General features: G+C 45.7%; 13 protein-coding genes across 13 annotated transcripts in view; 7 read left to right on the top strand and 6 right to left on the bottom strand.

Moving 5' to 3' along the window:
* MCYG_05734 (conserved hypothetical protein) overlaps positions 1 to 583 on the bottom strand; it is a gene marked incomplete at both ends in the record, with an annotated part of 2273 nt that extends 1690 nt beyond the window's left edge. The window contains 2 exons of the mRNA XM_002845819.1: positions 11 to 212; positions 297 to 583. Coding sequence (XP_002845865.1) covers positions 11 to 212; positions 297 to 583 — 489 coding nt within the window. The remainder of the gene's footprint in view (positions 1 to 10; positions 213 to 296) is intronic.
* A 435-nt stretch (positions 584 to 1018) lies between these two features.
* MCYG_05733 (conserved hypothetical protein) lies at positions 1019 to 2531 on the top strand (the record flags this gene model as incomplete). The annotated part of the gene is made up of 5 exons (XM_002845818.1): positions 1019 to 1125; positions 1204 to 1277; positions 1331 to 1531; positions 1589 to 2377; positions 2461 to 2531. The coding sequence occupies 5 exons, from the start codon at positions 1019 to 1021 to the stop codon at positions 2529 to 2531; spliced, it is 1242 nt and encodes a 413-aa protein (XP_002845864.1).
* Positions 2532 to 3052: 521 nt separating this feature from the next.
* Positions 3053 to 5644, bottom strand: MCYG_05732 (elongation factor G 1; the record flags this gene model as incomplete). Its single annotated transcript, XM_002845817.1, has 4 exons — positions 3053 to 3104; positions 3178 to 5204; positions 5263 to 5371; positions 5442 to 5644. 4 exons carry the CDS (start codon positions 5642 to 5644, stop codon positions 3053 to 3055), a joined length of 2391 nt encoding a protein of 796 aa, XP_002845863.1.
* An 837-nt stretch (positions 5645 to 6481) lies between these two features.
* Positions 6482 to 7023, bottom strand: MCYG_05731 (uncharacterized protein; the record flags this gene model as incomplete). Its single annotated transcript, XM_002845816.1, has 3 exons — positions 6482 to 6521; positions 6585 to 6619; positions 6733 to 7023. 3 exons carry the CDS (start codon positions 7021 to 7023, stop codon positions 6482 to 6484), a joined length of 366 nt encoding a protein of 121 aa, XP_002845862.1.
* Positions 7024 to 8203: 1180 nt separating this feature from the next.
* MCYG_05730 (threonine dehydratase) lies at positions 8204 to 10012 on the bottom strand (the record flags this gene model as incomplete). Its single annotated transcript, XM_002845815.1, has 3 exons — positions 8204 to 9490; positions 9534 to 9797; positions 9851 to 10012. The coding sequence occupies 3 exons, from the start codon at positions 10010 to 10012 to the stop codon at positions 8204 to 8206; spliced, it is 1713 nt and encodes a 570-aa protein (XP_002845861.1).
* An 817-nt stretch (positions 10013 to 10829) lies between these two features.
* On the top strand, positions 10830 to 11536 carry MCYG_05729 (mitochondrial hypoxia responsive domain-containing protein; the record flags this gene model as incomplete). The annotated part of the gene is made up of 3 exons (XM_002845814.1): positions 10830 to 10870; positions 10932 to 11002; positions 11085 to 11536. The coding sequence occupies 3 exons, from the start codon at positions 10830 to 10832 to the stop codon at positions 11534 to 11536; spliced, it is 564 nt and encodes a 187-aa protein (XP_002845860.1).
* Positions 11537 to 11740: 204 nt separating this feature from the next.
* Positions 11741 to 12309, bottom strand: MCYG_05728 (uncharacterized protein; the record flags this gene model as incomplete). Its single annotated transcript, XM_002845813.1, has 4 exons — positions 11741 to 11797; positions 11864 to 11887; positions 11941 to 12153; positions 12229 to 12309. The coding sequence occupies 4 exons, from the start codon at positions 12307 to 12309 to the stop codon at positions 11741 to 11743; spliced, it is 375 nt and encodes a 124-aa protein (XP_002845859.1).
* Positions 12310 to 12547: 238 nt separating this feature from the next.
* Positions 12548 to 13420, top strand: MCYG_05727 (N-acetyltransferase 11; the record flags this gene model as incomplete). Its single annotated transcript, XM_002845812.1, has 2 exons — positions 12548 to 12617; positions 12681 to 13420. The coding sequence occupies 2 exons, from the start codon at positions 12548 to 12550 to the stop codon at positions 13418 to 13420; spliced, it is 810 nt and encodes a 269-aa protein (XP_002845858.1).
* Positions 13421 to 13431: 11 nt separating this feature from the next.
* MCYG_05726 (GPI transamidase component PIG-U) lies at positions 13432 to 14958 on the bottom strand (the record flags this gene model as incomplete). The annotated part of the gene is made up of 5 exons (XM_002845811.1): positions 13432 to 13670; positions 13723 to 14345; positions 14408 to 14610; positions 14678 to 14742; positions 14817 to 14958. 5 exons carry the CDS (start codon positions 14956 to 14958, stop codon positions 13432 to 13434), a joined length of 1272 nt encoding a protein of 423 aa, XP_002845857.1.
* Positions 14959 to 15196: 238 nt separating this feature from the next.
* On the top strand, positions 15197 to 17370 carry MCYG_05725 (pescadillo; the record flags this gene model as incomplete). The annotated part of the gene is made up of 3 exons (XM_002845810.1): positions 15197 to 15218; positions 15284 to 15382; positions 15443 to 17370. 3 exons carry the CDS (start codon positions 15197 to 15199, stop codon positions 17368 to 17370), a joined length of 2049 nt encoding a protein of 682 aa, XP_002845856.1.
* Positions 17371 to 17669: 299 nt separating this feature from the next.
* Positions 17670 to 19301, top strand: MCYG_05724 (conserved hypothetical protein; the record flags this gene model as incomplete). Its single annotated transcript, XM_002845809.1, has 1 exon — positions 17670 to 19301. The coding sequence occupies one exon, from the start codon at positions 17670 to 17672 to the stop codon at positions 19299 to 19301; it is 1632 nt and encodes a 543-aa protein (XP_002845855.1).
* A 535-nt stretch (positions 19302 to 19836) lies between these two features.
* On the top strand, positions 19837 to 21925 carry MCYG_05723 (succinate-semialdehyde dehydrogenase; the record flags this gene model as incomplete). Its single annotated transcript, XM_002845808.1, has 6 exons — positions 19837 to 19854; positions 19912 to 20026; positions 20078 to 21347; positions 21406 to 21518; positions 21600 to 21616; positions 21866 to 21925. The coding sequence occupies 6 exons, from the start codon at positions 19837 to 19839 to the stop codon at positions 21923 to 21925; spliced, it is 1593 nt and encodes a 530-aa protein (XP_002845854.1).
* Positions 21926 to 22126: 201 nt separating this feature from the next.
* MCYG_05722 (alpha-galactosidase) lies at positions 22127 to 24848 on the top strand (the record flags this gene model as incomplete). The annotated part of the gene is made up of 3 exons (XM_002845807.1): positions 22127 to 22134; positions 22273 to 23372; positions 23455 to 24848. The coding sequence occupies 3 exons, from the start codon at positions 22127 to 22129 to the stop codon at positions 24846 to 24848; spliced, it is 2502 nt and encodes an 833-aa protein (XP_002845853.1).
* Positions 24849 to 25038: the final 190 nt, after the last annotated feature.

Below are 25038 nucleotides of genomic sequence, written 5' to 3'. Positions count from 1 at the left end.
GTCGTCGTACTGTATATAGCATAATATCGAAGTAGTGAGGCTCAATCACCATAGTACACGGTCCCAGCTTGGCCATGGAATCCTTTGGGGGGTTTTGGAATGTAGGTTGAGGCTGGTTCTTCCTTTTTGATGGTTTGGTCCAATATTTTTCGAAAAGACAATCGTGAAGCCATCTTGTCCTTGATCGATGTAGCGCGGCGGTGACAATTCCACTAAACGGAATGAAATATTAGCACAACCCTTGACTGTCAAGGTATTCCGTCCAGAATGTCCCTAAAATCTGGCGGTAGGCTCACCTCTCCGCATATGATTGGCATTCAGATAGAGAGCTCGGTGCTTGCGGTTTTGGAAGCGTTGGGAGCGGCCGGCTATCGGATATCTTGGTAGGAAGTGTTTCTTCGACCGGGAGTTCGGCCGGGACTGATGGTGCTGGCGTTGCTGTGGCTTTCTTTGAGGGAGTTGTAGACACTTCCTGTCGTTGGTGTCGCTTTGGTGACGGAGTTGCATCTACTGCATCTTCTATTCTCTTCTTACGCGGACGGCCTCCGCGATTCTTGCCGGGTTGTTTTCGTTTCTCAGCCATGCTGACAATTAAATGACCAAAGGGCTGGCCCGTTTGCTAAGAAGAACTTCTATCGCGGAAGCTGAAGGCGCGCAAATGGGAAAAAGCCAAGAACGCGAAATGTCGAAGTCACAAAAAAAAGTCCCGAAGGCGCGGAACTTCGTTTTGGCTCGTGATTTTTATGTTTTCAGCCTCTTCTTTAAACTAGACGACAGTTTATTCTCTACTCGTTTGAACTATTCACTGCTAGCCATATCATATACCCTTTCTTGGTTACTTTCAGATTGTCCATGGCAGAAGATTTGCCTTGACGCTTTCTCCAATATTGTCAGATCAAGAGCTACAGGAAGAGACTCGGTATTTGTTCGTTCTGGGTACCAAGGAGACTGGTTATACCAGCATAAGTATCGAGAATACCAGCTGACGATAATTCATTGCAGTTGAGTCCTTTGGTTCATGGAGCTTCTTCCTATTTTCAAAAAGGCCTACTGGCTTTTGGCAGGTTGCGGCCTCCTATATTTACTGGCTGTCCTGTCCTTAACGCATCCTACAATCCAGAGAGGGTAATAATTTCCGGTTCAATGTTGATATTCAAAAACCTCCTATGGGATTAAATTTTTTTTTATTAATATTCTGTCCAGTGTGCTGTACTCTAATGGAATTAACCCTTCGAAGTGCCTCGACTTAAACAATGTTGAATGCTTTGGGTTCCTGAGTACGTATGGCCTTTGACTTTATTTTGACTATACTGTACTAACCAGGAGACAGAGTCGCAAGTCCAGCCCTTCACCCTTGTTACGCCTGATAATGAGACACTTTATTCATGGCATATTATTCCTCCACATCTTTACAAGGACTATGAACATATTCTTTTAAAGAGTCCTCCTGATGGACCTGCAAAAGACGTGACCAAAACGCTAGCTTTCCAGCTATTAGCTAAAGACAAAAACGCAAGGGTCGTAGTCAACCGTATGTACCTTGGTACCATAGTCATTAGAGAGATGTATTGCTAATGGCTGAGCATAGTTCATGGCAATGCTGCTGACGTTGGAACTGGCTACCGTCCCAAAGTCTACCAAAATTTCCTCTCTACATCTACCCCATCTCGTCCGGTTCATGTCATTGCATTTGACTACAGAGGGTTTGGAAAATCCACGGGCAAGCCTACGGAAGAAGGCCTCATTACAGATGCGCTTACCGTGGTCAATTACCTGACCTCGCCTCCATTATCAATCTCCCCTAGCAGAATTATCATTGCAGGTCAAAGTCTGGGTACAGCCGTGGCAAGTGCATTGGCTGAGCGCCACACTTTCGGAAACCCGTCAGACCTCTCTCCTGTAAAGGCTAAAGAGCCGTTTGCTGGAATCATTCTCATGGCGCCGTTCACTAATATACCGCAACTCTTGCACACTTACTGTATCATGGGCTTTATTCCTCCAATTCTTTCGCCTTTGCTACAATATCCCCAATTGAAGAAATATATACTGGATCGCCTCCTTGACCGATGGGATACTGCTGCTCGACTCGCAGCACTAACAGGTATTGTACCAAACTATGGCAATTCTGGGAATAGCTATGAGTCGCAGCCATTCGACCTGACCATTATACACGCGGTAAATGATCGCGACATTCCATGGCGCGAGGGCAGGAGTGTATGGGACGCAGCTACTGGTGGACCAAAAGCAGCCGAATTGGGGACCTTTACACATAACTATACCTCCGAGGATGGAATTATCCAATCTACTGTCTGGGAAAGGAACGATGGCCCGGGAAAAGCAGTAAAGAGAGTTAGGTGGGAACGGGTTAGATATGGAGGTATGTTACCCTCGATTTGACTGTTATGGTTTTTTAAACCTAACCTTTATTTATCATTGACTGATTTTCCCCTACTTATATAGGACATAATGAGATTGGAACTCTCAATACTGTCGCTGTCGCTGTTCTGAGACTCCTTGATAAGCAGACATAGTTAGGGAGATACATAGAACACTAAAGATCTATCCATAATTTACTATTCATATCTTGGTATTCATTAGATTAATATTAGAGTGGAGTTCCGTTGTCTGTTATGTATATTCACCCCCACGTCTAGTCATGCATTCTTCCCTTCAAATCGATTGATCTATAACTACACCAAGTAAACAAAACATAGCATTATAACTGAGATGTGAAAGGGGTTAGTACAATCAATGTTACATAGGTAGGACATTGGGAGGAAAATATAAAACAAAGGTGCATAGTAAAACAGTATATGTGTAGACAATAGAGAAATCTAAGAAAAGCCGGTTCATCCTTTGCTCCTCCCAAAAAGCTTTCTAGAATACAATAACGCGAAAAGAAGACTCCAGATAGGTGAATTTTGAGGGGGAGTAGATTATATATCGTGGCAAGTATGTAGATAGTGGGTACGGAGTACAACAGCCGTACTTCGTCATTCGTGAAAGTTTTTGACGGCATATTGTGTTCACTCAACGGTAGTGGTTAAGTCATTTACTTGTGTCGTGCTGCCTGAGCCTTCTCATATTCGGCAACGAGTTCTTTCCTATAAGTGTGAACAGGAGTGGTTAATATATGGGATTCCTTATTCTTAAAGGCTACTGAGAGGAGGTACTCACTGGAGCTGCCCGGGAGCTTTTTCGTAATGGCTGAATTCCATGGTAAATTCACCCTTACCCTGCGTTGCGGCTCGCAAATGACTGCTGAAGCCAAACATACTGTTCAAACTGCAGTCGGCGAAGATGGTGAATTCATCTACACCAGTCTCGGTATCGTTGATGATGGCATTGCGCTTATTCAATAGACCAATAATGTCACCCTGGAACTCCGTCGGAGCAGTGATGACGGTCTTCATGAGAGGTTCGAGAATATGGGGCTCAGCTTCTTTGAAAGCCTTTCTGAAAGCTTGTTGCGTTGCAATTTTGAACGACATTTCGGAGGAGTCAGTCATATGAGTGGCACCATCGTTGATGACCATCCGTGTTCCAAGAACTTTGTGGCCGATCAAAGGACCCTTTTCACAAGCCAAATTGAAACCTTTCTCACAAGCAAACAAGAACTTCTCTGAGATACTACCACCAACGATTTGTTCTTCGAAATTATTAACCTCCAGTTTTTCAGAGGGTTCCAGCCAACCAACGACACGGGCATAATCACCAGGGCCACCAGTCTGCTTCTTCAGCAAATGATCAAAGTCGACTCGCTTTCCAAGGGTTTCGCGGTATGCAACTCTTGGTTTCCCTGTAACACAGTCCACACGGTATTCGCGGCGCATACGCTCAACATAGATGTCGAGATGCAATTCGCCCATTCCAGAAATGACGGTTTCCTCACTCTCTGCATCAAAGTAGACACGGAATGTAGGGTCTTCTCGCTGGAAACGATTGATAGCCTTCGAGAAGTTGGCGAGATCTTTAGAACTCTTTGGCTTAATAGATAACGAAATCACTGGTTCGGGGACGAACATGGAAGACATGGTGTACCCTAGTTTTCCGTTCGTAAAAGTATCACCAGATGCACAATCAACACCGAAGACAGCGCAAATTTCGCCAGGTCCGATTTCTGAAACTTCCTCCATTTCATTGGAATGCATGCGTACAATTCGTGGCACCTTAATCTTCTTGTTATTTTTCACATTGAACACGTTCATACTCTTTCGGAGAGTGCCTTGGTAAACTCGAATATATGTGAGCTGGCCAAAATTGCTCTCCTCAAGTTTGAAAGCAAGTCCAACAAAGGGAAGATCGGCGTAAGGAATAAGTTTGACGGGTGCCTCCTGTCTCTTTTGATCAAGAGCCAAATTGGGAACTTCAGCAGGGTTTGGAAGGTAATCACAAACACCGTCAAGCATGGGCTGCACGGACTTATCAGCTAATGCAGAACCCATAAACACAGGGGTAAACTTCAAGGATATCGTGGCTCGTCGGATAGCAGCCTTGATTTGCTCTACAGTCGGTTCTCTTTCCTCTAGGTATATTTCTGCAATCTCATCATCGACGTCAGCGAGGGTTTCGATTAGCTTATTCCGTCGTTCATGAACGAGATCGAGGAGATCTTCGGGAATTTCATCCTTTTCGACGACTATTTCTCCATTGGAGCCTTCGTTGTAAATAGCCTTCATCCTAATCAAGTCAACAACCCCCTTGAACTCGTCTTCGCTTCCAATTGGCACTTGCACAGCGGCAGCATGAATCTTCAGTTTCTGGTTGATTTGGTCCACAGCTTTGAAAGGGTTTGCGCCCATGCGGTCCATTTTGTTTATGAAAGAGATTCGAGGAACGTTGTATCTTCTCATTTGTCGGTCGACAGTCATGGTTTGCGACTGGACTCCGGATACGGCGCACAGAATCAAAACGGCGCCATCGAGGACTCTAAGAGCTCGCTCGACCTCAATGGTAAAATCGATATGTCCAGGAGTGTCAATCAAGTTTATATGGTAGGTTTCTTCCTTCCCGTTCTCTTTCTTAACCCAGTCACAAAAAGTAGCTGCAGACTGAATTGTAATACCCTTCTCACGCTCGAGGTCCATGGAATCCATCTTTGCACCAACAGAATCACGGCCGCGAACCTCATGGATAGCTTTAATGCGTCCAGTATAGAATAGAACTCTCTCCGTCGAAGTGGTTTTTCCGCTGTCAATATGGGCCTATAGAGAAAAGCAATGAGTGAGCGGCCTGGCTGAGGTAAAGAGCAAGACAACTAACAGCAATTCCAATATTTCGCATCCGAGACATATGCTTTATTTCATCTGGCTTCATGTTCTCTATGACTGTGGCCTCAGTAAGGCTATCTGGGTTCGCAGCTTGTTCGAGGCTATAGTTGGAAAATAGTAAGCAATTGAGCCCTCGAATCTGTGAACGTTAACACAAATGCCGATACTTACATCTCCGCAGCAGTTGCTAGAGATCTCCGGGGTTCCCATCGTCCGCTCAGCGGAAACCGGGGTACGGAGGTGTTGCTGGAAGTGAGTGGAGTGGTGAAGAGGCATCGTTGAGCAAAGGGAGTTGTAGACTGTAATCGAATTGACGAGCGTGAGAGGTTTGTAAATGCGCGGACTGGCCGTCGCATCAATGTGTGAGCCCTCATTTTTAACCGGTGTTGATATTCCTGAATCAACTGGTTTTTGAAATGCTCAAAATCTTTCAAAGCTTTTGAGCTTCAAAACTAGAACTTTTTTGCCAAGAAATGCGGAAGTTAGATACTAAGTCACATGACCAAACGTTCCTGATTATATAATCAGAAGATACACCATATGTTGGATTAGTCATCCGTTCGACTCTACGACTCGCACCTTATCACTCATGTTTCCATGGGGCAGAAGGCCTTTTTTGTCCCGTGGTCTCATGGCCCAAGGTCCCGACATATGGGAACAACCAAATTACTTAATCAAATGTTACCTTGCAAAATAATTTGAATACAGCCATTTTTATCTGCCTAATCTAATAGAGATAAAGCTCTATATAGTTGATCCGGGTAATCGTTATTGCGAAAGGTGACACTTGAATAATTAGGTACATGAAAAGCATTTATATTCGCATTCATAGAAAGTATCGAATTTAGTGATTGCTATATATAATATGACCACTAAATAAGAGGACAGAGCCCTAGAAATTGCTAGTGTCGCAGGAGAATATACGAAGCGAGGGATTGGACCTGGTTAAACAGAGAGCTATCTCATATAATGTATGGCAGTTGACTACTTCCATATTAGAAATTTGCGATCTAAAGGAATTCGAATTTCCTTTCTGAGTCCGTGTCCAGGATTATGGATATACCGATACTGGTAGGTTAAAGTCATAATATTATACACATCTAAGGAGTGGCATCAACGGACAATGCCACCCATCAAATCGCAAAGTCCCTCTTGATACCCTAGTATATATTAACAGATACAAATACATGCGGCTCCAACACTAAATCCATCTATTTGCCTTGTCTCTGTTTGTGCTTTGGGTTTTTTGAGCTAGGCTAGTAGTTAGCAAACTAGTGAAAAGAAATGCTTTAGGTGATGGCGTCTAAGGCATACCAAATAATATACACACGATTCTTCCGTCGAACGGGCTATAGGAGGCAAGTAATAAAACGTTAGCAACCACCCATTTTACAAAAACGTGTCTTGCTATACAGATTTAACAAGCCCAATGCCGCTCTGCTTGGCCAGACAAACAACATACCTTGCATCCTTCGCATAGTCGTTTAACAGAGGATCGTGTCTTCATTCCCCGGGTCTGTCCAATTGCTGACATCGAGCCAAATGCTTTAACACTTCGAGAGCACAGATTCTTCAATCCAGTCGACATTGCCTCAGAGGTATTCCATATCGATCGGGTGGAAAGGGTGGCCCCGAAACCCTGCGAGAAAGGCCGCAAGAAAACAGTTTGACATATTCTCCGGGGCAGAGCTGATGTGAATTGGGAGAGCGGGAGTTTGGACGGCGGAGAGAGGAGAGATCGGAGCCCTAGCATGGTGTTCGTTGGCAGGGCGATAAGCCAGGTATATAGGGGTTACGCCGTAAGATCACTGGCTTGTGAGGGTGGTAGAATTTTTTAAAATACCGGCAAAAGAACGGAAGAGGGCTTTTGTTTCGTGAAAGGTCTCAATTGATATTTCTTCGAATCTCGTTTCTTTAACTTGCTGCGTTCCAATTCTGTGAAGCTGCTCAGATTTCGATGTCTTGGCAATTACGGATATTTATTTCGCCGAATACCGATGAACATCTAGTGCTTACCTAAGCAGCCATACCAACACCAGCACAACGGCGGATTAACGAACTAATAGTTGGGACATCTATATCATTACATGTATGTATGTATCTTGCTCAAAAATTGCTGGTTATCTATCTATTAAAGCCTACCTTATGATGATTTACTACAATGAAGTAGGGTTGAATGTTTGGGAACTCCGTGCATCTACGTTGCCATGTGGATTAAAAGCGCTTTCTTCATAGCTCTCACCTAGGTAGACCCCTTGAAAGCAGATTGAATAGAAGCCGAGCCTCCTATGCCCCATCAGTAAGCTGTTCATCGTCAATATTTTTCTACTAATCAAATGCAACTCCTCCACAATGCCTTGCGCCTGTGGGCAATACTTCATAGAAGCTTCCACCGCACTCTGTGTCGCTGTTTAGGCAACCGAGAAACTGGGACTCGAAGTTAACAGATACCGTACAATAGCATAGCAACAAGCAGTAGCCATAGTATTGCTTTGCTGGATTTCGCAGTTGACAATAGGATGAGGTATTCCGACGTTCGACCGTCTTCTCCCTTATTTCACGGGCGAGGTTCTTATGAATTTTGTTGTTTTTTGGTAGGGGAAGTAAGAAAGATATAATCCCTGTAGTGAGAATAATAAAGAAGTGCCATGTATTATAAACCTGTATAAGGGCCAAATAATTATTCTTAAGCTTATAGATAGGGAAGGGTAAAGGTAGAGTGATGAAGGGATCTTTGAGAGGGAGGTAGAGAGGTGGGTAGAAAAAGGAGGATGTATCCTGGGGAGGACGAATGCTCGCTTCATTTGAGAGGGTGCTATTGCCGTGGGCTTACGCAGGAGAGAAATTGGCAATGGTAGTCGGTCCGATGGAGTTGGATTATTAGTCATTGTGTGTTCTTCAATCCGCAGAATGTATCAAATCGCGGTAAATTATTATTGCCTTAGAAACATTTGATATACTGGAGAATCCGTGCACTCGGTGACAGGATAGCCAAGATCATCGAGGAACGCGCTCAGTGATTGTCTCTCACTAGGTGGGCACTGAATACCAGCCAGGACTTTAGCAACATCTCCACCGTAATTGCGATAATGGAAGAGGGTTATATTCTGGTTTGGACGGAGGGTAGTAAGGAACTTTTCCAAAGCACCTGGCCGTTCTGGGAATTCGAACATGAAGAGCCGTTCATCAGGAGTATTCGTTCTGCCACCAACGAGATATCGAAGATGAGTCTTTGCAAGCTCGTCGTTGCTCAAGTCTGATGCCTCCATGCCTCCCTTTTGGAGCTGGGAGCTCAAGGCCTGCAGGTCATGGGCGTCTGACGAGGTGGACAGTGATATTCCCATGAAGATATCGGCATATTCCTTACCGGAACATCGATAGCTGAACTCTGTCACGGAGTGTGGCATGATGATGTCTATGAGCTTCGAGAACGCACCTGGTTGCTCAGGGATCGAAACACGCAGCAGGGCTTCCTTCTTTTCTCCTAGCCCGGCACGTTCCGCTACAAATCGAAGCCGGTCAAAGTTCATGTTTGCTCCGGATGCAACGGCCACCAGTTCTCGGTTGGTATTCTTTGACGGGTATTTTGATATATATTTCTTCAGGCCGGCTAGTGCCAGGGCTCCGGCCGGCTCCACGACGGACCTGGTGTCTTCGAATATATCTTTAATCGCCGCGCAGGTCTCATCGGTAGACACCTCGATGACTTCGTCCACCACCTCGCGGCAGAGCCGGAAGGTCTCCTTGCCAACTGCCCGTACAGCAGCACCGTCGGCAAAGAGGCCGACCTCCTTTAATTTGATGCGGGTTCCAGACTTTAGGGATTGAGCCATGGCATTGGCATCGCCAGCTTCTACTCCAATGACTTTAACGTGAGGAGCAATGCGCTTGATGTAAGCTCCAACACCAGCGATCAGGCCACCTCCTCCAACGCAGCAAAAGACGGCTTCCAGGTTCTGTAGATTTGCTTGCCTCAGCAGCTCCATGCCGCATGTACCTTGTCCAGCAATGACATACGGATCATCGAACGGTGGAATGTTTGTCAGATGATGGAGCTTCTCGAGTCTCTGTGCCTCTTCCTTTGCGGCATCAAAATCCTGTCCATGCAGTATCACCGTTCCACCCAGCCGCGAGACATTCTTATGCTTAATCGCCGGGGTGCCCGAAGGCATGACGATGGTCGCTGGGATCCTCAATTGGCGTGCAGAGTAAGCAACGCCCTGTGCATGGTTTCCTGGCCATACAACGTTAGTACAGTCATACGGCAAGACTTAACGGGGCTTTCCCAGAGAACGCAGTGCTGGTCTCACCGGCAGAGCAGGCAATGACACCCTTCCACCTTTTCTCTCCCTTTAAATGCGCCATCTTATTATAGGCACCCCGAAGCTTGAAGCTAAAGACAGGCAGGAGGTCCTCCCGCTTCAGCATGACCTTGCACTCTAACCGATTGCTGAGATTGACGGCATGTGTGAGAGGCGTTTCTTGGATCACATCATACACCCGAGATGTCAGGATAAGCCGGATATACTGCGGCAACCAGTTAGCGAAACTTCATCTACTATTATTTCTGACAATAATACATCTGGGTATCCGTTGGGAAGCAGGAAGCCCTCAGGGATATCCCACTCGGGAGGGCATCCATCTGCCTTGGACGGAGGAGAAGGCGTTGCCGTGTACTCGGTCAACGAGAGGGTGTTGAGCCGTGTAGGTGTCGTAGCACCGTTCGGAACCGGGTCGTCCATGGCACAAGTATTAATATCAATTGATCCAAGAGACGTGTGAGCTTGTAAATAAGATATATAAAAAACAACAAAACAAGGACGAGCAAGGATGTGACTCTTCCAGCGGCTTTTTTATACAAGCCATGATGCAATTTTATTTTCTTAGCTTTTTTTTATTTTCCCTCTTTTACGCTTTGCGCCTTTGGAAACCCTGAGGCTTAGCCCTAAGTACATAACCTGCCCGCGGTCTGCCTACGGGAAGATATCGACGATGAGCGTCTTGTCTATAGTCAAGCTGATGGGCGGTTCTATTGCTTGTTCCACGCTCGTGTTTCCAGTTACTGAGCAGAGTATTCGTCTCTCAGAAGTAGAGCCCCGCCGATGTCGGCTCTACTGGCCTACTGTAAAGCGCCTTTTTCTTTCTTCTGCATTCTCATGCCGCAGAGAGTCGGCGGTGAACAGGCGTTTGCTTGCATGTGCGATGTGCTCAAGTCTTTCGTGTGAATGGCTGTTCAGTATCAAATGACTCTGGGGCTTCGCCTCTTGGTATGCCCGCTGGAGGGGCCGTTGCTGGTTCTATCAACCGTAGACGGCGAAGCAGAGTCTGCCTACACTCTGCTGCACGGTGTAAAGAACATGGTCTAACTAACTGCTCTACTCAGCCAGATGTCGCTCTCTTCCTTTCATCCACCCTAAATTCCGGTATGGTTGATTTTTTTTGTCAAAGGCGGCGGCTTCGGCATTACAAAATTCCGCTCTGCATGGGAATCGGCGATGTCTTCAAGACGCTTCACTGTGTAGTCTGTATGCCTTTCGGTGAAAAACAGCAGTCAGCACAATGGGTGATAAGCCGCTACCATCCTCGTTTGATGACAATCCGTGAGTGGTTCCTGCGTCTCTTCTTTTCCCCGGTATACACTAACCTTTACGCCATCTATAGCGACTTCTTCCAGGACAATCCCTGGAAGAAGCTGGGACGGCGGTTGAAGGAGGAACCACTGGTTCCCTTGGGTGCGTTTGCCTTACGACCTATGTCGACGCCATGGATTGGATGCTCTTGGTCTATGTGCTCTGTTAACGCATTCACAAATAGGAATCGGCGCCACATGCTACGCATTATTCCGTGCATATCGATCTATGAAGATGGGCGACTCCGTACAAGTGAATCGCATGTTCCGCGCCCGTATATACGCACAAGCATTTACCCTTCTCGCTGTATGCGCCGGAAGTGTATATTACAAGACTGAGCGGGATCAGCGAAAGCAGCTGGAAAAGGCAATGGATCTGAAGAAACAACAGACAAAGCGGGATGCGTGGCTGAAGGAGTTGGAAATCAGAGACCAAGAGGACAAGGACTGGCAGAGCAGACACGCTGCCATTGAACAAGCTGCAAAAGGTGCAGAGTTGAAGCCCTTGGGGACGGACCCGGCTCCAGAAACCGCAGAGCGTGACCAGGCGGAGGAACCTGCGGCGAAAGAACCCGGTGAAGGATCGGGCGGTGGAGTACTTTCGGCCGTTAAGAATCTGACATGGGGCTCGAAGTAGGAGCTCCTTTTATTACGGCTGCAATTTGTATATTATTAACTGGGACAGGCGTTTGTGGCCATTCTAGCGCCAGGGTTGGGAAAGGAGCATACACCCCAATTTTTCAAGCCGAGCTCTACTCATTTCGGTTAACGTACAATGTATATATGTTTGATAACAAAGGAAGAATCTCTGGAACAGATTGAGCCTTATAAAGTTGACTGTCTAACTGATTTGTTCGTCAATATAACGTCTCATAGTATCAAATTCTGTCTTCCCAGTCTGTAAGTATCGAAAATTAGTATACCTTCATTGATACTCAATGGGGATAATTTGCTATGGCCGTACCGAAAGTAGGTATCTTATATGTCCCTGCTCTTGAATCAGCAACCTGTTTTCAATACAGGAGAAGCTTGTCAACGTACCACATCCGTGACGTTTCGGTGTCGTTCAAACTCTCCACGCGCAAATGATCGTAATTCACCCTTTGTAGATGAACTTGGTATTCCTGGAGATGCCATATAAAATTTACTCATTAACCAAGAGATACTACGGTTTGTGAATGTTCTGGCTTGCTCACGCTTGGTTGATCTCAATATTTCACGCCAGAGGCTTATAACCCGCTGGTGTATTATGAACTGCAATCTTATCATTAGCTTCTCTAGAACTTGGATGTTTGTATGGAGTTATATTTGAACAGAAAAGGGGCCTACTTGTTCCAAATTCATGGCTGGCTTCTTCAGCCTAGAGCCTGGTTTCACAGCGCCAGATAGCAATCGGATGGTCCCCTGCATGGCCAAATCTTTGTCAAGCTCTTAAAATCATCGATCCGGATCTCTCGCCGTCGCTCTTAGACAAGAATATTATATTACCACGCAGAAATGAAGATGGTTCGACATTGACATGAAAGCCGGAGTTAACTTTCCTCAGGTTATCGATAACTAAACCTGCCACACATTAAAGCGCGCCTCAACCTACAATTTCAACGTCCATCACAGCTGCATCCTTTCATCTCAGACTCTTTGAGGAGCAATGCCGGTAGAAATGCTGGCAAAGAAGAGAAAAAGAGACTTGGAGGAAAGTGAGGCCTCAAGTCCTTCTCGTTAGTCCAACAGCCTTCCAAATCTACAAAGTATACAACCGTCTAATGCTGACTGAGATATAGAGCCAAAAGCTAAAGAGAATATATCGCTGATTGAAAGCGTCAATTCACTTCCTATCAGCGAGTTTATTCATCGATATGTACCGTCATATGCGTTAAATCTTACTATCCAGCTCGCTGTCAACAGTTCAGATGATACCCCCGAGGAATCAAGGCGGAGAGTCTATTCACTTCAGTTCTACACCGCTGCCTCAATGCCTGAAGCGTATATGGATGCATGTTACAACCTTATATATCTCACTAGCTCTACAGCCTATAAGCAGTCGACCTCGGGCTGGTCCTCGCGTAAAAAGAGGCAAGAAATGAAATTATTAGACATGAGATATATGGTTCTTGTTGCCGAAAATGAACATGCACCTGAGGGCAAGTCGGAGATGGCCCCCATCGGAGGCTTCTTGTCATTCATGGTCACCGATGAGGATGGGATACCGGTTCTCTACTGTTATGAAATCCACCTTGCTCCCGAAGTGCAGCACAAAGGGGTGGGGAAACAGTTGCTTCGGATATTCGAAGACATTGGCAGAAACGTCGGCCTTCAAAAGGGCATGCTTACGGTTTTTAAATCTAATCGAAGCGCAACTCGATTCTACGAGCGAATTGGTTTCACGGAGGACGCGAGTTCGCCGAAACCAACCAAACTGCGGAACGGAAGGATGAGAGAGTTTGATTACATGATTATGTCTCTGTCGTTTACCAGCAGTGACGGTGACTGCATGGATACTACAGACCATGATCTCAGTTGAGAAGTATACGGTTATATCTGCCTTGCCTCTTTCCCTCTTACTTCTGGCCGTTCTTCCTCCCACTCGTCCCTAAGAACGGCGAACAAAGAGTCTGCAACAAGAATTGATAGCCCGAGGCTCCATACGAGTGTGATGGCATAAAAGAAGTTTGCGTTACCTGAACCTGCGTATATCCACAGATGATAAAATATCGGGCCGAGGAGACTGGCATAGAGCAACGCAGAGACAGAGAAGAAGGTATAGCGCATCACTAGCTTTTGTCAGTGAGTCGATCAAGATATAACGGTGGGGTTAATACGTACGTGGGAATACATGTCGGTACAGAGATAGGAACGATAGATATATCGAAACGTCCGAGATGCTGGGATACGGCTTGAAGATAGCGAAAATACCAAGAAGGCAGGTTATGACGAAAAGCGGTTGGCGTCTCAGTCGAATGGTCAGACCTCCCATATAGCTCGCAAGGTGCAGCCAAAATACTCCCAGGAAAAATTCACGAAACGGGTCGAATATCTCAATCAGGAAGTACCACCATAAACCAGCATTGGGTGTCAAGTCTGGCACTAGTATATGGGCGCCATACGTTGCAGAGATAAAGTCCCAGGAATAGCCGGTCAATGCATACGATATTATCAACAAGCCTGCAATAACTCCTGCAAAGACGAGAAAGTGTGACGCCGCATACGGGAGACAACTGCTCCGCGACTTGGCTCTGTTGATATAACGATCATAACAGAGTAGAACCAAAGGTGGGAATAAGAGGGCGGGATAAACGGAGAGGTAGGATGCTAGGCCCAGCGCGAGCATAGAGTTAATACTTCTGCCGGTGATAGCACTTGATATCGCGTATATTATGGCGGTGTTTGTGAAAGCGGTAGTCGGCCGTCCTAGGCACATCGCGACTGTGAAGGGGTTGAATAGATAGCTAGGAAGGTATCCATTAGATACCGGACACATTTCCATATAGATAGATTTTAGATCCCGTACCCAATGACGATAGCAATGCCATCCCATCTAATTTGCTTCCGGGGAGAAGTGAAGAGCCTCGATGCAACCGACTCGCCAGAGTTTGATATCTCAATAAGCGCATTGGCGTTGATCAGATCCAGCAGAGTATAGACCGCAACTGTCAATAGAGTGTACCCATGAGACCGCGGTATAAGAGCAAACAGTGGTAGCAATATGGGGGCCTATATATTCTCGTAATATCTGGTTAGAGATAACTAGGCAAACGTGGCAGTCGAAGCCATTGCACACCTGGTGAAATACCCCGCCGTCGTATGGGGAAACATTGCGGAGATAAAGGAACAAGCCTTCCTGCACTAAACAGTAAAGAAATAGAGAGTTAGCAAGTGTATATTTAAGATCAGTGGTGGAATTCGCTTCTTATCCATACGTCTCTTGAAGCTGCTAATCGGAGTAGACACTTCCACACGACCAGTTAATAAGTCTGGGAGACCGGGGAACAGCAAGATTAGGATGAGTCTCAGGGCGAATGCTGCCCCGAACACACAGAGCTTCCTCCTGTCAATTGGCATCGCTCAATATGCCCCTCTGTCGGACGAGCATCGCGGTCAAGGAGCCAGCTTTCTTCGCTTTTTCTTCTTCGCTCCCAAGTCGTTTTTAGCGCGCTTGAAAGGTTAAAGTGGAGACGCTTGGACCATCTCGAGCTTTTTTTTTTTTTTTTTTACACTGATAAAAGATTCGACTTTTGGATGCGCCGGTTCTTCTCCAACACAACCACACATATACCGGGTTATCCCAAGAGTCGACAAGATGGGGAAGATCAAGAAGAAAGGTATTATCTGCTCCAATGGATTCTTCCTATCCAAAAACTTGTAATTCTAACGGTTTCAATTATAGGAACCTCTGGCCAGGCCAAAAACTACATTACAAGAACTCAAGCTGTTAGAAAGCTGCAGATTTCACTTCCCGATTTCAGGCGTCTATGTATATTCAAGGGTAGGTTCTAAATTCTTCAGGATAATTGTGATGGAGAGGCGATGCTGACTCTAGTTACAGGTATCTATCCTCGTGAACCGCGAAACAAGAAGAAGGCTTCAAAATCTGCAACCGCAAGCACAACATTTTATTACACCCGAGATATACAGTACCTACTTCATGAACCACTTCTAAACAAGTTCCGCGAACAGAAAGCGCTGGCAAAGAAAATTGCGAGAGCACTCGGTCGTGGTCAAGTTGGAGATGCGTCGCGCTTGGAGAAAAATCTTGCACCGAAGCTTACGCTTGACCACCTTGTCAAGGAGCGCTATCCTACATTTATTGATGCCCTTAGGGACCTGGACGATGCCTTGTCTTTGCTTTTCCTCTTCGCCAATCTGCCCTCTACCGCAACAGTTCCCCCAAAGACCATTGCCCGCTGCCAACGGCTATGTCATGAATTCCAACACTACTTAATTGCAACGAACTCGCTTCGCAAATCCTTCCTCTCTATAAAGGGAATCTACTACCAAGCTACCATACAGGGCCAGGACATCTTATGGCTCGTTCCTTATCGTTTCGTGCAGCAAGTATCTGGCGACATTGACTTCAGAATCATGGGAACTTTTGTAGAGTTCTACACAACTTTACTTGGCTTCGTTAACTTCCGTCTTTATACCTCGATTGGGCTTGTATACCCTCCAAAATTCGACGTTAGAAGTGATGAGAAAGGCGCCGAACTCGCAGCTTTTACTTTGGAAGGCAAAAAAATAAATGATGAAAATACTGTTATTGAGGCTGCTGAAAACAAGGAATCAGAGCCTGCATCCAAGGAAATGCAGGAGAAAGTTAATAGCATCTTAAAAAATGTCAAAGTCGATACTGCTCCTGAAGCCGTCGCGGAAGATACTCCAGCTGAGCGTGAAGATGCAATTGATACCTTTGAGCCAAAGGCGCCTGATGCGGATACTCTTCCGCAGCCACAGATTAGTGGAAATGAGGCTGCAGCCCTATTTGCGCCACTTACTGTATTCATTTCAAGAGAAACTCCACGAGCCCCTCTAGAGTTCTTGCTGCGTGCCTTTGGCTGCAAGCGCGTAGGGTGGGACTCAGTACTAGGGGATGGTGCTTTTACACATGATGAATTAGACCCCAGGATAACACATCAAATTGTTGATCGACCTCCTCTTATAGAGTCTGCCCTTCCTCCGCTACCACAAAACCCTCAAGAAGGCGAAGAATCAATTCCAAGAGTACGACCTGGACACAGAATCCCTGGCCGGATATATGTCCAGCCACAATGGGTATGGGATTGCGTGAATGATGGAAAGCTTCTCAGACCAGACCTTTACGCACCTGGAGCAATTTTACCCCCACACCTTAGCCCATGGGTCAAATCATCTAACGGGGAGTATGATCCGCGAGTGAGCCTCGCAGATCAAGAAGAAGAGGGTGAAGCCGAGAGAGCTGCTGAGGAAGAGGAAGGAAGCGAAGAAGAGGATGAAGATGAAGAAGAGGAACCTGCAGAAGTTGACGAAGACAAAGAAGCAGTTGAGGGGGAAGCATCTGATACGGACTCCCTAAATGGTGGTATGGATGTTGCAAACTCGGATGATGACGAAGAAGCAGACGACAGTGATGCGGAAGTAGATGAATCCTTTGGCGGTTTTGACGAGGAGCCCGAGGCTGACGAAGAATCCGATAATGAAGAAGATGCCGCCCAAAAACAACATCAAATGGAACTCGAGGCCGAGGCGTTAGGCCTCCAGCCGGTTAATGAGCCTGAGACATCGAAAAAGTTGAAGAAAAAGACCCAGGGTGCTAAGTCAAAGAAGTACGCTGCCGAGAAGAAGAAAGCAGAAGAAGAACTTGAACGCCAGAAGATGATGCTGAGTCGTAAGAAGCGTAAGTTACTTGATAAAATGATGTACTCAAACAAGAAGAAGGAGGAGGAGGCGGAAAAGCTCAGGAGAAAAAGGCGGAAGATTGAACAGGGCCTTATGAAATAAGGATCCCGTAGCTCATAATGATATGGATTTAGAACCAAAATAAAAGATAGAATTAAACCGTTTTTTTAAAATCAAGTCATTTCTTATTTCTTTTATCAATAGCTTCTGTAGCACGTGACTTAACTATTCTTCAAAACCTTCTTCCATCAGAAATTGATAACAAAAATTGACAATATGTTTGATATTGTGTCAAAGGGGTACTATCCGCTGTCAACTCAGGGAATTTATCTCTTTCTTGAGCAACCGAATTACTGGTTTTTTATCTCACCCAATTCTAAATCTAGAAGCTTCTGAATGAGATGTCATCTCCTAGCTTCAAGCCTGTCACTGAGACTCCAGGGCCGTATAAATCCCTGTTTAATCCAGATGAAATAATACAAAGCAACCAAGAAGCTCAAGCTGCTGCTATTAGGCGAATTTCGTCATACTCCAACTTCGGAGATGACGAGATAATAGATAATGATGACGAGAGTGGTAGTGAAGGGCGTGATTACAAGAGCGAAGGTGCAGAGATACCATATACCAGCGACCATGATCCCTTTGAAGAAGCATACGAACCTCCATCTTCACCTGAAATGGTGGAAGGAGTTTCTACGCGTCTGAACAAATTTCACGGGCCACCCTCTACCTGGAGAGGCTGGACTGAACGAGAGCGTCATGACTTTGCTGCGTTGGAAACCATCCGCTCACGAGATCTCTCTATTCATCTATATAATTCGTTCATGCTTAAGAAGGCAGCAAAGGAAGCAAAGGCTAAAAATTTAGCACACTCTATGCTTAATGGAACCCCGAGCGAAGAGAAGCCTCATTCTGCGTCTCTCTTTGCTCCCAGCAGAGGCTGGGCCGCTTGGCCCATGCCAGTAGATGAAGTTCCAAGAGCCGATGAACGTATAAATAGAGATTCTGACGATGCCTGGACCTTAAGAATGGCCCCTGATGATAGACCCAGCGCGGAATTAGAAGAATGTCTCATTTCACATATGATGAAGAGCTCTAGAGAAAGGTTTGAGGCAAGACCGTGGGATTGGCGGGGTGCTCGACGGTTTGAAAGAGAAGGATCACCAGAAGAAAACGATAATCAAAGCTTGACTACCAAGGAAGAAAGCGAGTTTAGTGATTTTCATTTACCCAGACCTAAACTGCGCCCCGTTGTACAGACCGATGATGATAAGTCTAGGAGGCTTCTTCGCCCGGAGGCTCGAAATATCATAGGAAAGCTCGATGACCTCTTACTGAGTCTCCAAGAGGCGCGAAGCACATACTCTAGTATGCCTCAGGGGTTGATTAACGAGTCCAAAATACCGAATCTAAGGGCCAGAAACAGCGCTTACCACATAAACACTACCAGCCCGCCAAATCGCAGAAGCAACCCTAGTTCTGAGGCAGGATCTGAGAACGAGAAAGATGATGATGACGACAGTGCCTCTATCTCACCTTCGCGAGGCCTTGAAAACAATGTAGAGGGGTTCAGGACATTTCCGCCCACCGATTTAAGTCCCCAAAAGCAACCTGTACGTTTTGGGCTTCGTGACTGGAGTGAGATTATTGGTGTGGCCTCCTTAACCGGATGGCCAGCCGCTGCTGTCATGAGAGCTTCCCGGCGGTGTGCGGACCTCTTTGGAGAAGATCAGGTATTTAGAACCATGCATGAAGGCACAGTGCGGCTTGGAAGAGCTGAGGATGGCATGCCTTGTTGGAGACACGCTGAGTCGGATCAGTCGGAGACCGACAGTACTTTGGCAGAAGGCCGACCAACCTCAAGAGGCATCGATAACCCAAAACAAGATGCAAAATACTGCCCTATTACGGGATGTTCTCGCCAGCTGAGAGGATTTTCTAGATCATGGAATCTGAACCAACATCTTAAGAACGCACACTCTGATCTTCTGGCAGAATCAAAGATCCAGCTCGTGAAGCGGGCTTATAAATGATACAAATATCCTATAGCTATGGATCCCTCATAAATTATATTGACTGGGCTACTATCCTCTTTGTATCTGTAATTTTGTATATCCCCATCTATCAACGCCCGTCCGATGCTTGTTCACCAAAAGCCAAGATAAGCTTACAACGCCGAACCGAGATGCCGTCTTGGCGCCTCATGGAGCTTCCAAACAGCCGGGCGGCGGCCGGGGGTTCAGACAACCTGGCCATCACCACTCAAACAAATCAATGAAGCATCACATCCGGCAAGAATATCAACCACAGCTTGGTATATCGAAGTTCTAATAGAGTTAAATTGCCTGTTGTGTTGTCAAAGAGCCGGTCTTGTTTGATCCTGCCCCGCACATTCCCCCGCCTGTTGCGTGTCAACATAGGCGACCGATCAGGCCAAATAGCTTCCTCCCTTGTTTCCTACCCACAATGGTGAACGTCTGTCGTTCAGTACTTAAACAATTTTCTCGAGCACGTATTGTGTACCCTGCTCGCCTCCCCTCACCATCTTACGGAAGACGGCATTACACAATGCATACAGTCCCTCAGGTAGGTAATCAAGTATAGTATAATCGACGCTACCGCATCTAATTAATACTCTTCTAGTTGAAAGATAAATCCCTCTTCATTGAAAGGTGCTATGTCAATGGAGAATGGGTTGACGCGAAGTCTGGTGAGACCTTTGAAGTACATGGTAATTACTTTGTCCAGCCGTTGAACTGTTTATGAATAACATTGACTGAGCCTTAATTGCTTACAAAATTTTATTCAGACCCCTCGACTGGTAAACTTATTGGTACATGCCCGGAGTTCACGCCTGTCGATACGCAGAAAGCGATTGATGCCGCTGTTGCTGCATTCCCGGCTTTCCGAAAAACTACTGCCCGTGAACGTGCCCGAATGCTCCGAAGATGGCATCAGTTGATGATGGATAACGCTGAAGACCTGGCCACTTTGATTACCTGGGAAAACGGGAAACCAATGGTTGATGCAAAAGGGGAGGTGAACTACGCAGCAAGCTTTTTCGAATGGTTTAGCGAAGAGGCTCCCAGAATCTACGGCGATACTATTCCAGCTACCGTCCCTGGTAACAGAATTATGACGATCAAAGAGCCTGTCGGTGTCTGTGGCTTTATTACACCTTGGAACTTCCCTGCGGCTATGATCACCAGAAAAATAGCCCCGGCATTGGCTGCAGGTTGTACTGTCGTGGCCAAATCACCTGGAGAGACGCCATTCACAGCAAATGCTATTGCTGAGCTGGCCACCCGTGCGGGGATTCCAAAGGGCGTGGTAAACATAGTTACTGCACTGAAGAATACCGCAGATATCGGTCTATGCCTTACAACTGCTCCGGAGATCCGCAAAGTGTCTTTCACAGGCTCAACGGCAGTAGGAAAACTGCTTATGAAGCAATCCGCCTCTACCATGAAGAAACTGTCCTTTGAACTGGGAGGTAATGCACCATTCATCGTATTCGATGATGTTTCCAGCATAGATGCTGCAGTAGCCGGCGCAATTGCATCCAAATTCCGCAGCTCAGGCCAAACTTGCGTGTGTGCTAACCGCATCTACGTTCAAAAGGGCGTCTATGATGAATTCGTCGCTAAATTCTCAGAAAAAGTGGGAGGTTTCACTTTGGGCCACGGATTCAACGAAGGGGTCACACATGGACCTGTCATACATTCCCGTGCAATTGATAAGGTACATGAGCACGTCAGCGATGCACAGTCAAAAGGTGGCAAAGTGATTATAGGTGGACAAAGAGCTCCTGAGCTTGGGTCAAATTTCTTCTTCCCTACCGTCATCACTGATATGACAAAAGATATGCGAATGGCATCTGAAGAAACATTCGGCCCCGTAGCCGGTATTTATCCTTTCGGGACCGAGAAAGAAGTAGTGGAACTTGCGAATACGGCCGAAGTTGGTCTTGCTGGCTACTTCTTTAGTGAGGATGTCCACCGCATCTTCCGTGTTGCTGAGGCCTTGGAGGTCGGCATGGTTGGCGTTAACACTGGAATTATCAGCGACACTGCTGCCCCGTAAGCATCCTTCCCTTTTGCTCCGTTTAGCACAACGTTTACTGACTCTTCTCATTAGATTTGGTGGTGTAAAGGAGAGCGGATTTGGCCGCGAGGGAAGCAAATATGGAATTGACGAGTTCCTTACTATCAAGACGGTAACATTTGGTGGTATGGGAGGTGATCTCCAGAGTTAAGGCAACTACATCAAAAACAATGTTTATATTGACAAAGTATAATATAACAGAATGATACTATATATACATATTTCAGTAAAAAGGAAGCCTTCGGTATGTATTTAGTAGAGCTATATTGGGTGTAAGCATAAAGATTTATGTTTTGCCAAATTATGTTTACATGCAAACCTAACTGGGTCCAAGACTGCTTCCTGTTGGTTGTACGTTGTTAGATAGTTAACAAGTTGTTAACCTTGGAAGCCTGCATATCGGATCGCATGGCCCGAGAACTGATCACATTTACATGTGTAGCACGGGACAGAGTCATAAGAGAACTTCCCATGAGCGGCATTTATATAACAGGTATCGGGACATATATCCGCAAATACCGATCCTCCTCCAATTTCTACAGCTCGTGGATGAGCCCATCCGTAGTAACCATATCACTGGTTTCAAGTCTTAGTGGGCAGATATTTTCTGGTTCCATCTGATAATAAAAAACATCCTTTGCAGGCCATATATATATACCAGGCCCCAAGATGTGTGTTTTCACTAATATAACATCATGGCCGCCGCTTGGTCAACTTACGTTTATTAAGCGAAGGAAGGGAACTTCAGGCGACAATGGCAAAGTAAGAACAAGATACTATCTGATATGAACTTCTACGATACATTCCTAAATACTTATTGTCTGAACATTCATTTTGATGTCATATCTCGAGGGACACTTCCAAGCGTCTAGAAAGGAGACTAACATAGTAGAAGGTTAGGTTCACAGTTATGATTGAATCGAACCGCCCGTTTCCTAAACAGTCATTGGATATTGCTCTCTGGCACAACATCTCTAGTGATGACGGGTGGACAGAGAATAAACTAAATAGTTCCCCTGGTGCTCCCCCTCTTGCAATCAGTGAGAAGACGACAAAGAATTGCTTCCGATTAGTGTTCGTTGCTGAGGTACCCTTTCCTGAAACTGGGAAACACGCATCTTTTACTATAAAGTACGGAACGAACGACGGTAGTGACTGGCAATGGATCAAAGAAAAATTTGGGAAAAAAGATGGAGAAATTATTATCGAGCCACAAGATTTTCCTTTGAAATGGAATCCTCACAGTCTGCAAAACTATTTGCATTCGTTGAATAATGATCTTGATATTAAACCTCGACTAAGTGAAGCATCGGGCGCTTTGCTTTGGAGTATTATGGGACCGGTTGGGCCAGCTATTAAAGAAGAGAGTAAAAGATCCAACATTATTCTCGGCACACCAAAGGAATTTGTTCGAACGTTCTCTCTAGTTCGCATTTCTTCTCCGTGGCTTGCTCCACGGCACGGAACAACAAGCTATAATTTGACAGAAGACTCTATACTTTCATCTTTCGTGTATAAAGACGGGGTCGTGCTGGTGCTACTATCTGTGAGTGGCATTGATAATGTTCTGACCGTCTTTCAATCAGGAGCAGGGGGCGAGGTTATAATACATTCTCGAAATGATAATAGCTATGCAGCTAAATCCAAAGTTATTGCTGCTATTGCCACTTCTTTTGAAATTGCAATGGCAGCAGCAATATATGAAGCTCGAAAAATGGTGCAGAGTTATTCTGGGGATTCACAGCATATATCTTTGCCGGACGGAAATTATGGCCCTATTCAAGAGGAGGTGAAAAATGAACCAACTACTCAATGGCTATCGGAATGGTACGATGGGCTATCGTACTGTACATGGAATGCTTTAGGGCAGAACTTGACAGAGGAAGATATTTTGAATACCCTCAAATCTCTCAAAGAAAATGGGATTGCGGTGTCCAATCTCATCATCGATGATGGATGGCAGACTTTGGATAATGAGGGAAAGCCGCAGTTTGAACGGGGTATACACGTTTTGAAGCGAACGAAAAAGGGTTTCTCGCGGACTACGCCAGACAATTTCTAACGTTCGTCAACAAAATCCAGGTATAAAACATATCGCTGTATGGCACGCTCTAATGGGTTATTGGGGAGGAATTTCACCAAGTGGTGAACTAGTCTCACAGTATAAAACATTAGAGGTTAAAATAACCGATAAGATGGGCAGCAGAAAGATGAAAATAATCGATCCAGAAGACATAGCTTCCTTTTATAACGACTTCTACACCTTCTTGTCCGCTGCCGGTGTTGATTCGGTGAAGTCTGATGCACAATTCGCCTTGGATACGTTTGACAATGCGAATGTTCGGCAACGCTGTATGGCAACTTACCAAGATTCCTGGTCCATATCAATGTTACGGCACTTCCAAGCAAGAGCCATATCCTGCATGTCACAGGTGCCCCAAATAATATTTCACTCCCTTTTGCCCACTAATAAACCACGTCTTTTGTTGAGGAACTCGGACGACTTCTTTCCAGACGTGGAATCTTCTCATACTTGGCATATTTTTTGCAATGCACATAACAGCCTGTTGACAAGATACCTTAATGTTATTCCGGATTGGGATATGTTCCAAACGTGCCACTCTTATGCATCGTTTCATGCAGCTGCCAGGTGTGTCTCTGGTGGTGTTATTTATATAACTGATAAACCCGGGAGCCACGATCTAGCTCTTATAAACCAGATTACCGCTCCCACAGCCCGAGGAGATACAGTGATCCTGCGTCCAAGTGTTGTGGGTTACACAAGAGACATGTATAACAACTATGATGAAGGGTATATGTTGAAAATCGGGTCATATGCTGGTTGGGCTAGAACCGGAACTGGAATTCTGGGTCTGTTCAATATTGCTTCAGATGAAAGGTCTTCTCTCATTTCGATATCCGAATTTCCCGGAATTCTCTCGAGCAATGACAATGAGTATGTCATTCGCAGCCACATTACGGGAAATGTCACTCAAGCAATGGGACAATCCGATACTCACTCAATAGTTTCAGTAACACTTAAGCCAAGGGGATGGGATATTCTCACTGTGTACCCTGTTTACACATTTGACATTCCTGAAAAGGGGGAATCCCAGGTTTTGGACATAAAATCTCAAGTCAAGGTCGCGGTACTAGGGCTGCTTGATAAAATGACTGGCGCTGCGGCGATAATTGGCTCGGACATATCGATGGTTTCAGGAAACGACCTTCGATTTAATGTTACTCTGAAGGCACTCGGCACCTTAGGCCTATGGATTTCTGATTTGGAGGAAAGGCAGGTAATGGAGAATTTTATGGTGCTTCTCCATGGGCAACCTGTGTCAGTTGAAACAGTACAGAAGGGAATGGATGGCCAGGCCTGTGTTCTTTCCATCGACATTCTGGCCGCTTGGAAAGCGATGGATTTGGACTCTGGATGGGGTAATGAAGTAATGGTTCAGATACTGATGATGTAGAAAATTTAATACGGGTTAAATTTAGAGTTTCTGGCGGCAATCAAACTTGCTTATTGTAGCGCGCTTAACGCGTTAATATTTTTTTCTGTCTTGAAGCAAAAAAGCTTCTCATCGTTGATTGTGACAGCCAATCCTTGCTTCTCCGCATCAAAAAAAGATACAAAAGATGATGCGCTCTGCTTTATGCAAG

Source organism: Microsporum canis, genomic scaffold (genome assembly GCF_000151145.1).
Source record: "Microsporum canis CBS 113480 supercont1.5 genomic scaffold, whole genome shotgun sequence".
NCBI classification, from domain to species: domain Eukaryota; kingdom Fungi; phylum Ascomycota; class Eurotiomycetes; order Onygenales; family Arthrodermataceae; genus Microsporum; species Microsporum canis.
This window is presented reverse-complemented; position numbering and strand designations above follow the sequence as displayed.